The sequence below is a fragment of the Artemia franciscana genome, chromosome 4 (assembly GCF_032884065.1).
Source record: "Artemia franciscana chromosome 4, ASM3288406v1, whole genome shotgun sequence".
NCBI lineage: Eukaryota > Metazoa > Arthropoda > Branchiopoda > Anostraca > Artemiidae > Artemia > Artemia franciscana.
The window spans coordinates 5,749,583-5,764,935 of NC_088866.1; the positions used below are offsets into that span (position 1 = coordinate 5,749,583).

At 37.0% G+C, this 15,353-nt stretch overlaps 2 protein-coding genes across 3 annotated transcripts in view; one reads left to right on the forward strand and one right to left on the reverse strand.

Moving 5' to 3' along the window:
* Positions 1-6,148: 6,148 nt before the first annotated feature.
* LOC136025654 (uncharacterized) lies at positions 6,149-7,810 on the reverse strand. Its single transcript, XM_065701638.1, has one exon. It carries the CDS (start codon positions 7,808-7,810, stop codon positions 6,149-6,151), a length of 1,662 nt encoding a protein of 553 aa, XP_065557710.1.
* Positions 7,811-12,469: 4,659 nt separating this feature from the next.
* LOC136025906 (uncharacterized) overlaps positions 12,470-15,353 on the forward strand; it is a 54,427-nt gene continuing 51,543 nt past the window's right edge. Inside the window, exon 1 of one of the 2 annotated variants that reach the window (XM_065701965.1) lies at positions 12,470-12,583. The gene's annotated coding sequence lies outside the window, so the exon portion shown is untranslated. The remainder of the gene's footprint in view (positions 12,584-15,353) is intronic. The other variant, XM_065701967.1, reaches the window with a different exon arrangement.

Sequence of the window (15,353 nt, forward strand, 5' to 3'; positions counted from 1 at the left end):
CATTTCTTCTCGACCTTAATAGCTCTCCTTTCGATTTGATCAAATTTGGGGCTCCTCTGAATGGCAATAGCTTCACTTCACTCCTGGCTATGGATCGTGTTTTATGCTATACCTTCTCAGGACTTGAAAATGCTTCTTCTCAGTATTCAATTTGAGCTTCTTTTTCTCTTCTCATATGGAAACAAGAATGATAATATATTGACATTTAATTGATATATGTCACAGGTTTCGGGGGGGGGGGAGGCTCAGTGCTGTCAGTTGGGAGGAGGCGAGGGAACAGTGGACCTTGCCCCTGGCATTTTGAAGAATGCCTTGGAACAAGGTATCAAGTTCCTGATTTTGCTAAGTTTGATAATTGTATTTTTTTATCTTCGTTTAAAAAAATTACCGCCCCCCCCCTCCTACATTTTCGTGAACTGATGATGCCATTAGACCAATTGCTATCAATACGTTCGTGTGCTTTATTCTTCTAATGTTAGTTAAGGAACGGCTAAACATCAGAAGTGTAATTTATATATAGAGCAGGGGGGGGGGGGGGCAATTGCCACTTCCAGACCTAAGTTTGCCTCCCCCCTTCCAGCTGAATTTTTTTTTAAATCTCGTCAAAATTAAGATGAGCCCGCATTAAAGTATCCAGAGAAAGGGTCCGTTTTCTATAGTATATATTTGCCTCTATGGTACTATATATCTCATTTTTTCTGTCATTTTCGCTTGATTTGGGAAAATTGGCTCCAAATTTGCCCTCCCCCCAGGATTTTGATGAAATTAAGCCACTACTAAACATATATTCTTAATATGGGTAAATATCTTGCACGTATTACTGATACATAGTATTAGCTTGAATGCTTAAAATGACCTCCTCTAACTACTCATAAACAAGGTTGCCACGGGACCAAAGGAATCTAGTGCCTACTAGCGTAAAAATATACTTTTGAGAAAACTATGCTTGAACAGGTTAAAACAAATCTTTATACCGAATTAGGTCTAATCTGTATCAAAAGAACTTAACTTTTGTGCCGATTTTGTACAAAATATGTAAAATTTATTAGTTGCAATGTAAATTATCCATCAAAATTGATATTTACATTTTTTGTTCGTTGGTTTTTCCGTTGTTTTATCTACCGGGCCACCGGGATTGTTGCCACAATAGAAGCTTAAACCAAGCTTGCAAAATGTCAAACATCAAGGCAAATTGCTGATTCAAGCTTGTTTCAGGCCTTAAATTAAAAAAATTAAATTGGGCTTTAAAACTGAGCCAATGGTAAGGCAACTACCTCACTTGAGATTGTTTTGAATCTTCGATTTCGTGAATAAGTTTGAAACAAGCAAAATAAATCAATAGCAAAGCAGATTTGGTTTACCTTGATTGAACTTGGTTTCTTATAATTTTTACGAGGAATTAACTATCACCTTTTGGAAAATGAATCAGTAATTAATACAATCTAAAGATTAAAGTTGATAATGTAAAATATATTGTTTGTATTCTATGGGATTAACGCCACTTCTTGGCTAATGTAAAATATATTGTTTGTATTCAATCAGATTAACGCCGCTTCTTGGCTAACGTAAAATATTTTGTTTGTATTCTATCGTATTAACACCGCTTCTTCGCTACCAAGGTCCTTGTGTCGGCCCTGCAGTGCGTTGCTACAGCTCTGTAGGAACTATGGGTTCCGTTCATCACCACAGGACTAATGTAATACATAAATTGCATAACACAACCAATTTGAAATATAAAGACTGTAAACTCGATTTTAATCTTGCCTAAGCTAGGGTATAGTCAGTACCTACTTATATCATAGTTGCATTCTTAAAAAATTAAAGAATACAAATTTTTATTAAAATGAGTGAATTGCCCGCTATCAATGATCGTGTACACTTTGCACCAGATGGCACGTCTCACGCATGGCAGAACCAGAGCATATGCTATGTGAAGAGATGCAGTTGGGAGGATGTTGAGCACCAGAGCAATGCGTGCCGGAGCAAGTCTTAATAAAAAGTTTCTACAAAAATGGTGGCAAAAGTGTAGAGTAATAAATAAAAGAAAATACGAATTGACCTTTTTTTATTCCTTCATCTTAATAAAAATTCGCATTCTTTAATTTTTTAAGAATGCAACTGTGGTACAAGTAGGGAATGACTATACCATAGCTTAGGTAAGATTAAAATCAAGTTCACAGTCTTTATATCTCAAATTGGTTGTGCTATACAATTTGAATATAAAGACTGTGAACTCGATTTTAATTTCTTACACTTCCAAAAATTTAATACAGGCTTCACAGTATAGTTAATTTTGATTACTTTTTAAATGAAAAAAAAATTGCCAAGTGTTTCCGCTTCCTTTTTCCGAGTAGTTCAGTAATTTTGGCAAAAATTTTCTCTTGTCTCACAAAAAAACCATTTGTAGCACACAATTTCTCTTTGGATGGCAGAAACACTGCAAAAGTCAAGGTTTAAATCAAAACTGAACATAATTTAAAGAAGAGCTTTTTTTTATTAAATGATATTATTTAGGTTATAAAATAAAAATTGATTGGCAAGATAATTTTATTTGCAGCGAATTCCCTTCTTGCCCCTTGACCTGGAATGGAAACAAATTACCTCTTAACACATAAGAATAAAATAATTATATAAATTATATTCATATAAATGATTATATAAAATTAACCCTTCTGAAAAAAGTATAATGGTGCTAATAGCTAAAAAAAAAAATTATGTATCTACACCTGTTCATATTTAAAAAAAAATTCTATGTTTACTACGGACTCCAGCGTCAAGTCTCGGTAAAGCCTGGAGCAAAGGATTGCTGTTTTTTTTTCAGTTGATATAATGTCAAAATGTTCCAACATTTCTCAATTATGTTCCATGCTCCGTCTCTGTCTTTCATTGGAACCAGTACATAATGACTACTTTATCTAGTCTTCTTAACATGCCAATACAGTATATTACTATTGTTTCATCGGGCTACATATTCCAGATCCCTGGAAATTTCATCCTTTTATTTCATTCTGTATCTCCTTAATTCATATTTCAATACCTCCTTAACTTCCCTTACCCTTCCCTCAAATTACCTATCTCCCCGACACTTTCATGGTTGCTGCGTCAGATACAACCTAGTGAAGATTATTCCATCTATGTTCTATATTTTCAAATTCTAAACTCTCCAATATCATATGCAACTGGACTTGGAAGATTCATCCAATACACTCCTCCTATCAACGTCAGAACTACCCAGAAGTTAGATAACCCTACCTCTAAACTTTAGCTCTAAATTAGCCCTAGAGACTATTAGATGGCGATCTTTTTCTTTCAATATTGATAACACCATTCCTATATACCCTACAGTCTTTTGTCAATAATGCCAGACTTAAACTTACAGTAACTTAATCTATAAGGATGATCCTCCTACCACCCAGAGGATATCATGTTAACTTATAGGCTATTTATGACCAAATACTGTATTGGTTCTAACTAGATTATCTACAAGGTCGTAGCAATTTTTTACCGCTGCTATTTTCCGTCCTTGCGCAAGATTTACATTTTCCTAAGCTAGGGTATAGTTATTCCCCACTTATACCAATATGAGTTTTAAAGTTCCCTAACTCAGTGATCCTATCCACTTGTCCCTGTTATTGTATGTAAAATTCGTTTGAGTCGCTACTGTCTCCGTTTGTCAGATCTACGGGGAATATACCACTGTGAATGGTATTTCTTACTTTTTGGTTATAAATAAAGCCACTAGAATATCTTTTATGAATAACTTCTCTGCCTATATACCCCATTCTTCCTATTTGAACTGTTCATACAATCTTGTGGGTAAAGAGTCAAAATTTGACGTAAAGGGTGGGGGGGGGGAGTTGAGGAAACCAGTAGCTCCTCATGGTTGGAATTATTTCAAGCTTTAGTTTCACTCCTTACTTTCATCTTATTTAACCAAGGAAAATGTCTTCGGTTTTTTTCTTAAGAATCCTAGCAAAGAACAAACCACGGAAACACGGAGAATCAGGCACCGGAGTCATCAAATATGACATCGCACCTCAGAAAAGTATTTTTTTCAAAAGATATATGTGTTGCATCATGTCTATGTAAAGGGCGAAGTGGGCTCTAATTTTTTTTCATCTATTCATTTAATTTGTTTTACCAGACCACTTCATATGGAAAAAGTTTAGGTAAAAACTTCAGAGGGTGCTCATTCGATTTGAAGTTGAAAGTTCTAATGCTGTTTTTAAGAGTCAAAAGTGATTGGAGAGCATTTAGCTCCCCTTGCCCCTCAACAGTGATCAAAATTTATAAGATAGCCATTTTTTTCAAAATAGTCTAAAGGTCCAACAACTACGCCTCAAGGAATGATATGACACCCAAGGCCCCGGGGGCAAGGGTCGTAAGTTATGCAAATAGTCGTTGTAGATCCATAGGATTTAATGTAGGGAAAGAAGGGAATGTTTGATTCAGGGTTTGTCCAAAAATACCAAAGTTAGAAAGGTAAAGCTTCAGGCAACGTTGAGTAGGATGTCAAACTAAATCAAAAGGCATTATATAGACATAGACATTTTTTATTTTCATCCATAACATATAAATTAAACAAAGAATTTACCATGAACGGCCACTCTTAAGACAAAAGAGTCCTGACTGTGTCCGCAAATTCCAACCACCATGAATCTGCTAAATCATTTCTTCAAATGATTTTGAAGAAAGAAAAAGAAAAAAAATCCTTGGGGAGGGAGTAAAAAAAACAAAATAATTAATATTAAATACTAAATAAATAAATACCCTTTCCTCTTATCACACTTCTCTCCTTTTTAAAAAATGGAATTTAACTATTCTCTTGAATGATGCCAGACTTACTGCCGCTCTGACCGATTCTGGAAGGTCATTCCAGACGCTGACACCTATGTTCCTGAGAACAAATCCTGCTCTCGTTGTATTTCTTCTCTCGTGAGTCAAATCCTCCGAATTCCGGTAAAATAAGGGTGATAAAACGAGTTAGTCTTAAAAAAATCATAAAAGTACTCAGGGCTTACCTTCTTTACACTTTGAAAAACAAAAATCGCTAGCTGGTAATCACGTAGCTCGCCTATGTTCAAAATATCATTCTTTCTAAAACACTCTGCAGTATTCTGACAGTTTTGAAATTCTCCTATCAGGCGCAGTGCTTTGTTTTGTATCATTTGAGTTCTATTATAATTCATCACGAAATTGCTTGCCCAAACAGAACACCCGTACGTGATGTAAGGGTGCACAATAGCACTGTATAACAATTTGACAACCGCTACAGGGAACACTTTTTTCAGCCTCCTCATCACTCCCAATCCTCTAGCTGCTTTTGCCGACACTATTTCACCATGCTTCTTCCAAGACAAATTACAATCAATATAAAATCCGAGATATTTACAAAAAAACCCCTGTGTTATGCTAACACCGTTATAACGCACATTTTCAAGAAGTTCAGGTACACCAGTTCTACTAAACACCATAAAATTTGTTTTTCTTGGATTTACTGCAAGGGAGCTTAGAGCTGTAAAAACATGAAGCCGACTAAGGACGTGGTTCGCTTTTTGCACAACCTCTTTTGAAGTCCGGGCAAACACTGTGATAGCTGTATCATCGGCGAAAGAGGTTAAAACTGAATCATTTAGGTAAAATCGAAGAGTATCCACATATACCAAGAAGAGTAACGGGCCAAGGACTGATCCTTGGAGAACACCCCAATTTATAGGCATAGCTGCGCTAGATATATCACTCATCACCACCTTCATTGTTCTTCCACACAGATAAGACCGAAACCAACTTAATGCTGTATCCTGAATTCCAAGGTTCCGCAGTCTTTTCAGTAGAACTTCAAAATCCACAGTGTCAAACGCCTTCTTCAAATCAATAAAAATAGTTATAGGGATCAAATTATTTTCTAACGTACTATTTACACAATCTAAAAGGTGATGAACGGCATGCACTGTAGAATGACCTTTTCTAAAACCAAACTGCGAATCTGACAAAAACCCAAGCGAATTCATGTACTTGTATATTTTCTTATACACTACTTTTTCATAAATTTTTGAGAAGAGCGGTAGAATAGATATTGGTCTCCAGTTGGAAATATCTCTTATCGCCTCCTTTATGGAGAGGTATAACTTTTGCCCGCTTTAGTTCGTCAGGAAACACCTTTTTGAACAGATAAATTGACTAGATATAATATCACAGGTAAGAGATACGCAGCAACTGCTTTAAATGCTTTAATGTTTAGGCCATCAACACCAGCTGCATTAGATTTGATCGATTTCACTGCTTGGGTAATGTCATCTATGGTACATTCGGTAAAGTAAAATGAGTGATGAAGACCACGGTTATCGTCAAACTGCTCAGTATCTAGCTGCCCGCTTTGATCTTTTGCCTCTTGGTTTATTTGCGATCCTATTTTGGTAAAAAACTTACAAAACTCTTCACTAACTTCTTGCCTTCCACTCACAGTTCTTTCACCTATGGCTAACTGTTCAGTTGATGCTGAATCCTTACCATTGCCGAGAACGCTTTTAATAGTCAGCCAGGTCCCTCTAATGTCTCCTTTCTGCGATTTTAATTTCTCTCCGAAATACTCCCTCATTGCAGCTCGTCGTGCAGAATTCACCCTATTTCTCGCCTTTCTGTACTCTTCCCAACTGTCACAATTGAGATAATCTGAGAATAATTGGTCTCTCTTCTTCATCATTTCCAGTATCTCTTCCGTAATCCATGGCTTCCGTGGCTGGTTTTTCTTCTTAGTTGCAGTTTTTAATGGGCAACACTGATCATAGATGGGAGACAAAATATTCATAAATTTATCAAAAGCAGTCAAGGGGTCTTCTTTCTCGGCCATGACTTCTTGCCATGATACTGTGCTGATTTTATCTTTAAATTTCCTGAGATTTTCAGCTTTCATCATTCTGAATTGAAGCTTAGTAGTGGTTTTATGTTTACAGCCAAATCTTTTAATGGTGCAAAATACTGGTAGATGGTCAGACCCAGGGTGTAAGACAACGTCAGCACAGCACTCCACAATTGCATCCGAAGAAAGGAAGATATTGTCAATCAGGGTTGCCGAATGATCTGTTATCCTAGTTGGGATTGAAACTGCGGGATAAAGGTTATGTGAAAGTATAAGGTTAAAAAAATCAAGGTTTACTCCTTCTAGATTTAAAAGATCAAAGTTAAAATCGCCTAAAAAAATACATTGGAGTTTAGTACTTGACATTCTTTGAAGAAATCCATCGAATTCTCCAAAAAATTCATCTGGGTTTGCGCTGGGTGGCCGGTAAACCAAAGAAATGATGAACTTTCTATTTTTCTCTAACTCTATTTCTATTGATAAAGTTTCGAGCTTACGTTCATTCCAGAGAGTTAAATCATCTCGAATTACGTAATCCAAAGAATTTGCTAGCAGAAAAGTCAAACCTCCTCCTCTCATTGAACTCCTTGATTTTGATACAAGTTTATAGCCTGGAAAAAATTGTGACGAGAGGAAAGTGTCTTGAGTTACGAACGACTCGCAAATCCCTAATACTTCTACCTTATTTTTGTAAAGATCTAGCAGACGGGTGACCTCATGGTGGTTAGAATTCAGATGACAATTCCACTGAGCCACAGTCAAAGACTCAGATTGCCCAGGTATTTCAATATCACTTAACCGAATATATTTGCTACTCCGCAGCGGCTTAAATGGATGACCCACAAAATCATTCGCTACCGATAACGACAAAACATCTTCAGTACGAAACGGCGAATTTTGCAACAAGTTCAAACGGGACTGCTGCATATCATTATTTACTTGAACAGCCATTCATAATATAGTACAGACCGCATTTGACGGTAAGGAAATATACAGAAGAGGGATAACGAAAAAACAAAAAATATTGTAAACTCCAACAAGAAAAAGAAAAAAAAATGAACGGAAATGAAAACGATTATCACTATCACTGATATTACAGAAGATCATCAATACCCCAAATACGCTGAATGGGACTAACACTAGACTGTCGCACAAAAACTCTCCCCTGATCTGACCATACACATCGGTTTCCAAATTTATCTCTGGCAGCACTCAGTAACTCGTGCTTTTTCTTTGTGAGATTTTCAGATACAAAAATTCCACTATTTGCAAGATTCTTCTTTGCTTTGAAAATGGCGCTAGCAATGTCCTTAGAACGAAATTTCACGAGCACAGGAGCCACCTTGTCTGGTCTTTGTGAGTTACTAGAACCCAGACGGAACCGGTGAATACTCACAACATCGGAATTTGCGATACTAGACAGGCCCATTTGGTCACGTATGATATGATTAATAGCTAGATTTAGATTTTGCGATGGGTTCTGTTTCACACCATTAAATAAGAGAGAATCTAGCTTAGCTTCCTGCTCATAATCGTCAACTTTCGCCTCTAGTTGAGTTACCCTGTTCTCAAGGATTTCAATAGCATGCAAGTAACTTTTGAGCTGTTTTTCAATGATGTTAAACTTTGGGCTAAATTCTGTAATGATCGCATCGTGTATTTCTGAAACCATGGTCTCTGTCGGAAACTTGGCAGTACTAGCCGCTGGAGTTGACCCGGTCGATTTCAGTTTTTCGGCTATTTTTTTTTCAATTGTCTCTGATAAATTTTTCTTTGTAGCGAGCAAATCCTGCTCGGTAGCATTAACAAGATTTCGCAATTCTGCTGCACAATCAGCAGCAGTATTTGAACCCTTCAGATACTGTTTATAAACATCCGGATAATCACGTAATTCATCAAATGCAGCATCTACTCCTCTTGTTTTCTTGGCTGAAGCTTCCGTTACATTATCTTTATAACTGACAAGCTGCTCAGAAGTAACTAATTGGCGATCATGTTTTTTTCCATAGCAGAAAACGTGATACTTTTTAATCCCTTTCGAAGTGGGGACAGACTCCAGAATCCGAACTGGCCATAATGGGTAGCCTGCAAACCTAGCTAGAAAGAGATCCCCTGGTTTGGTGTTGACCGGTACATTTGGACTCATTTTGAAACTGGGATAAGGGAAGCAATCGTAAGGGAAGTGTTGGAGGCTGTCTACCTTGTCCCTGCAATTTAAGGGGCAAGCCCGGCGGGTTGCTGCAGATGCATCAAAAGGATGCATCTGCAACATTTTAGGAACGGTTAGGGCTGTTAAATTGAAACTTTCGGGATTAATACTACAACTACCAGTGCCTCTGCAACTGTGACTGCGAACATTTGCGGCTGTGACTACTGGTGGTGGTCACTTCTTGCAACAGCAACTACTTGCGACTGCGACTACTCTGACTATACGCAACTACTACTATTGCTGCAGCCACTAATAGTGCGATTGCTAGTGCTACCGCTGATGCTATTGCTTACAAAAAAATGCAAAAAACTTTGACAAAAAAACGAAGAAAAAATGCAAAAATAATTAAGTCACCGAAATTAGGGTGATTTTTAGCCAGTGTAAACGAAGCAATGATAAGGTAAAACAAGTTTTTCGGCACGGAACTGCTATAAGCCGTCCTCAGTGCACAAAGAAAATCTAAGGATGACTTGTTGGAGGTCCTTGCCTAAATGTATGCTTTGTCTTTTCGTTGCCACTTGCTGAAAATCACTCTCGTTTTGGTTTCTTAACTTTTTTTTTATCAAATGTCGTATATAGCCATTGTGGTCTTAGAATGTGTTTATTGCTACTTCAACTACTACTATTGAATTAAATCAAATGAATTTATGTGTATTCAGGTTGCTAAAATGGGATAGGGACAATATCCTAGGAATGAAATAGAGTATTAAGAGTGCGACTGTCACTATTTTCGACCGCAACTACTGGCGAATTACTACTACTTGTGACAGTGCCTACTTGTGATTGTGAGTACTTGCAACCATGACCACATGTGACTAGAACTACTTACAGCTGTGACTACTTCTGCTGTTTGCAACTACTACTTCTTACGGCTACTACTACTACTTGGGACTGCTACTACTAATTGCGATTACTGAGACTGTGACACTAGTGCTTGCGACTATTGCTACTACGAGCAACTGCTACTACAACTTGTGACGAGCACTAGTAATTGTGACTGCTGCTACTACTTGCGACTACTGTTACTTTATATATATATATATATATATATATATATATATATATATATATATATATATATATATATATATATATATATATATATATATATATATATATATATATATATATATATATATATATATATATATATCTATCTCTATTCACAGGTGGGACACAGGGACACAACTTCAATGGCGCGTAACTAATATGGCGTGTAACGACTTAAGCGTGCTGGGGGGCTTGGGGGGGGGGGCGAATCACCCCCACCAACTAGGTGTTGGGGTGGCACAAAGCGCCACCCCAAAAGCTAGTATGTAATAAAAACATGAGAATACAAAAGTTCTTTACGTAAGCTAATTTATAAGTTACGCATATCTTTTACTTATAAAACGATTTGTAAAAAATTAAAAGTTCTAGTTGCCTTTTTAATTAACCGAAAATCGGAGGGCAACTAGGCTTCCTCCCCCGCTCTATTTTTCTCAAAATCATTCGATCAAAATTATGAGAAAGCCATTTAGCAAAAAAAAATAAATATACAAATTTCGTAATAATTATTCCTCTGCGGAGAGCCAAAATCAAAGCATGCATTGATTCAAAAACGTTCAGAAATTAAATAAAAAAAACAAGTTTTTTTAAATGAAAGTAAGGAGCAACATTAAAACTTAAAACGAACAGAAATTACTCCGTATATGAAAGAGGTTTTTCCTTCTCAACGCCCCGCTCTTTACGCTAAAGTTTTTTTACTGTTTTAAAATGTGGAGTTAAAAGAAAGAGTCAAACTTTAGCGTAAAGAGAGGGGCGTTGAGAAGGAAAAAGCCCCTTTCATATACGGAGTAATTTCTGTTCGTTTTAAGTTTTAATGTCGCTCCTTACTTTCATTTAAAAAACTTGTTTTTTTTAATTTAATATTCCTAATAGGTGCATAAATTTTCTTCCAATTTTTAGCAAAATTTTATTATAATCTACAAATTCTTCTGTCTTGATGTCCCAATGGCAAGGATCTAGGGGCTTATCCCATTTCCCTATTCTAAAAAGGTCTGGTTTTTAGCAAAGATTTTAGTTCCAACTTCCCCTAAAGTGTTAATCTCCTTAGCCTCGACAGGCAAATGTTCAAATGACAACAATCTAAAAAGTTCCCATTCTGCCACATCGATTAGAGTACGAAGACCATTCCAAAAGGCTTGCTGGGGCACCTTTGGAATCTTGCCGTTCGCCAAGTTTGACTGAAATCTGACAATCTGTTCCCTTAGATGTTTTGACGACAATAATTTAGGCTCCTCTTCTCCCATTAAAATTAGAAAAGGTATGGATCCCCAAAAGGAGCACCTAGGACACTATCCCACTTCCAAAAAGTTTTGTTACTTCTTGGTATCTCCTTTCAATAGATACCCTGAAGACAAAGTTCAGGTACCCCTCCCACGATTTTTTTTCCCACGAAGTTTGACTGACATCCAGCCAATTTTTTCCCTAAATGTCAGGTCCTGTGGTGGCGCATTGGGTTTGACCTTAGCTTAATAATACGGGACCCAGAGATCGAATCATGCTGCAGCAATGCCCTGCAGGGCCGACGCAGGGACCTTAGTAGTCAAGAAGCGTCGTTAATCTGGTACAATACAATACAATCCCTAAATGTCATGATGACAGGGATGTACGGATTCCCCTTCATGTAACGTTTACAGGCATTGGCTGTGTTCTGACACTGAAAATCTCCAATCAGTGTACCCGTTCTTACTTTTGACGAATTTATTCATGCTACTATTTTCAAAGGTATTCCAATTGCAAAAATTTATTGATTCCTTCCCCCCAACCACAGACGTAGGGCAAGACGCACAGAGATAACTATTTAGGAACTTATTACTCAAAATGTTTTGTGGAGATCCGACAGCCTTTTCTGTTGCTTTGATTTTCCAATCGGTTTTCTTTGAGATCTGGCAACCCCTTCCAGTAAGTAAAAACGGACCGATCCCGAAAACGTCCTGGAATTCTCTCATTTTCATCTGTGAGCTAGAGTGTGGCTTAATTTGTTTGAATATATTTAAGTCTTTAGTCTAATATGCAGTGTAAATTTTCAAAAATCATGTACGAATAAATGGTTTTAAAATATAAAAATAATCAGATTTTGAGGTTTCCAGACTTGTATCCTCAGTGTTTTCTTCTAAAAAGCAACTGGAAAATTTGGAATTGTTTGGTACTCTTATCGTCCATGAGAGCTTTGGCAGAAAAGCCATGCTCCTAAACGCATATAACTTGAATGACTATTGACTATCTATTTTATGTTGACAGAGTGGCCACGTTGTATGACTGCTTATCTTTTTAAGAAGTTGGCATAATGTAGGCGTCTTTTTCGCAGATGCTTGCCAAAATACTTCAGGATATTGTCATCTGCTTTTGCAATTTACAGTGTTACTCTAACTGTTGTACAAACGCAATTGGTTTCCATTGTTTCGCCCTTTGTGCTTAGTTTTTGCTAAAATCCTAAGCATTTTTATTTTGCAAGTCATGTTTCATAACTTGTAAGTATATTAGTTACTGCTATTTTAAACAAACTTTGGGTGGACATATTTTAGCCCCATGTTTTAACTGAGGAAGTTTGTTAAGCTTTTCTTTCGGGGACAATTTTGGTAGTAAATAATTTGAAAAAAAATACAGTTTTTCTAATGGAAGAAAGAGGGAGGTTGAAACTTAAAAACTATTGCTATATTATCTATAGCTTTTATCCTACAACGAGGGATGGCTCTCTCTCAGAAATCATGTACACCAGGCGGCACGTGCCAAGCCAGACAGAACTGTGCAAAGCATTTTGGAGAGTGCGCCAAGCGTTTTTGGGGACTGTGCAAAGTGTTTTTTGTTACTGTGCCAAGTGTGTGGAAAATATGCCAAAGGTGATGGAACTGTGTAGCACACGTGGTGGTCCAAGATTTACATCGGGTGGCTGGAAGTCAACACCCCCTCGGCCTACAATGTAAACGTAAAAAATAATTTTAGGGGCATATATATGGATGATGAATTTGGAATTATGGGGAATCACAAATTGAAGGCTTTCTGGAACATTTAAATATTTTGGGAGGGGAATTAGTTTTTACAATTGAAAAGGAAACAAAGAATAAGTTACCGTTTCTGGATATTCCATAGAATCTGGATATCCATAGAAATAATAATGAACTAGCTTTTTCAATTTAGCTTAAACCAGCTAACAACAACTGTTATTTTTCTTTCGCATCAAATCACCCGATCCAAGTAAAAACCGGGTAGATATTTCTTTAGTTGATAGAGTGTTAAAATTCACTTCACCAGAACACATGTGTAGTGAATTAAATTTTATTATGGATATTCTAGTAGGAAATGGATATCCCGAAAACATGATTTCTCAAATAATTGAAAAAAGGGGAAAAAAAGTTAATGGAACCTGTAATATTAGAAGAAAATGGGTCAACTCAAAAAACAAACTTGACCTACGTTGCCTGAGTAACGTGAAGTGTTGCGGCAATCTTTCTCCGGCTTCGCCGAATAAAGTGTTGCGAGAGCAAAACTTTGGTTTTGTTTCTTTGCTATCGGTTAAACACTGAAGTTGTCAGCCTATCGAAGCTTTTAAAACGTTATGTTCAAGGAATAACGCAATCAGTAATCACATGATCAAAGGCTATTCCTCAGCGTTGAAAAAACAACAATAACAAAAGAATATCGAAAGAAGGGACTAAATTGACTTTGCAGCCAGTTGAACTTTATCCTTTTCAATTGTAGACATCGTGACGGATGAAAACTTGGAACAATATCTTATATAATCTAGTTGGTAGTATAAATCTATCCGTAACTTTTCAGGATTAAAATACTATATGTGACACTAATTATTACGAAACTACCTCATTGTTTTACGTTATCGTTTGTACCTGTTGTGTAAACACTTAATTCTAGGTTACAGTGAGTATGGGTAGGCTACACCAACTAGCAAAAGTTACAAATCCCTCTTTACTGAAGATGATTGTAGCCTAACAGACGATTATTACTTACAAGTCCCCTGCATGTCTTACCATTAGAACCAAATTGGTCTTACCATCAAATACACCAGAAATAAATAATAGAAACACCAACTAGCCAAAGTTGCAAACCCCTTATTGCTAAAGATGATTAAGGTTTAACAGCTGACTGTTGCTTACAAGTTCTCTGCTTGTCTCACAATTGGTATCGGCCTATTTTTGGTTTCAGTGTGTACCCTACTATTGAAGTTGTCAACCCCTTGAAACTTTCAAACTAGTATATCTCATGAAGGAATTTTTGTAGCAAAAAATAGATGACATATACTTTGATAAGCTCATCAAGAGCTATCGACTGCCGTCGAAAAAAAATTCTATCTGTCTTAGTTTAAAAGTTGATTTTTTTTTGCCGTAGGCCAACTTTCTAACGTCACCACTTAAAAAGGAGCAAAGGGCTCCAATTTCTTTAGCAATGACAGAACTTTTAAAGTTTAAGAGGTAAATCTGATAACATTTCTCTACCTCAATCCCAAGTCCGAAAAAACAAATGATAAACCCAGCCGAAATCACGGCAGCACTTTCGGACCCGTGGGAAAATGCCGCTTTTTTGCTTCTGTAAATTTTTCTATTTATCACTCAAAGAAGATATTTTGGCTGTGGGGCCGGGTAACCGCCGCATATATTTAACACTTATAGATTTAGATATTTAACACTTATAGAATTTGAAAGTGGTGCCTGCCTGCTAGAACGGAGCTTTCCACTCGAAAGCAGAAACATGGTTTGATGAAACGAAAGCTTGGCTGCACAACTTCAGATACTCTTCTCTGACATAGGCTATATAACTCCACTTCACTTCGCACACCATAGGCTCTGGCTCGTGGACAAGGGAAAACCATCCTTTTTGGCCCCAGGCAAGAGTTCTGCGGAGCTTTCCAAAATGTAATGTCATATTCATCAACTCAGGCTGAGGTCCACACTTCACGTAAAAACTGCACAGGTTAGACCCTTAGAGGTTTCCAGGAATAAGCCGAGATCGGCGGGAAAGGAAAAAAAACGTAACAAAACCAAAGTGTTGCTCTCGCAACACAATTGCGCAACTTTGCCTTATATCCCAATGTTGCCACAGAAATTATGGAAAGTATTAAAAAAACATAATATAACAAGAGCTAAGAGCTCATATGGCACTTGTGACGAGGCCGGAAGAGCCAAGAGCTCATATGGTAAGAGCTCTAGGAAAATTCTAAGAATCAATTGATTGGTTTAAAAGAAAATCAGAGGATCAAAGCCGGTCGAGATTTAAAATAAGAGCTCT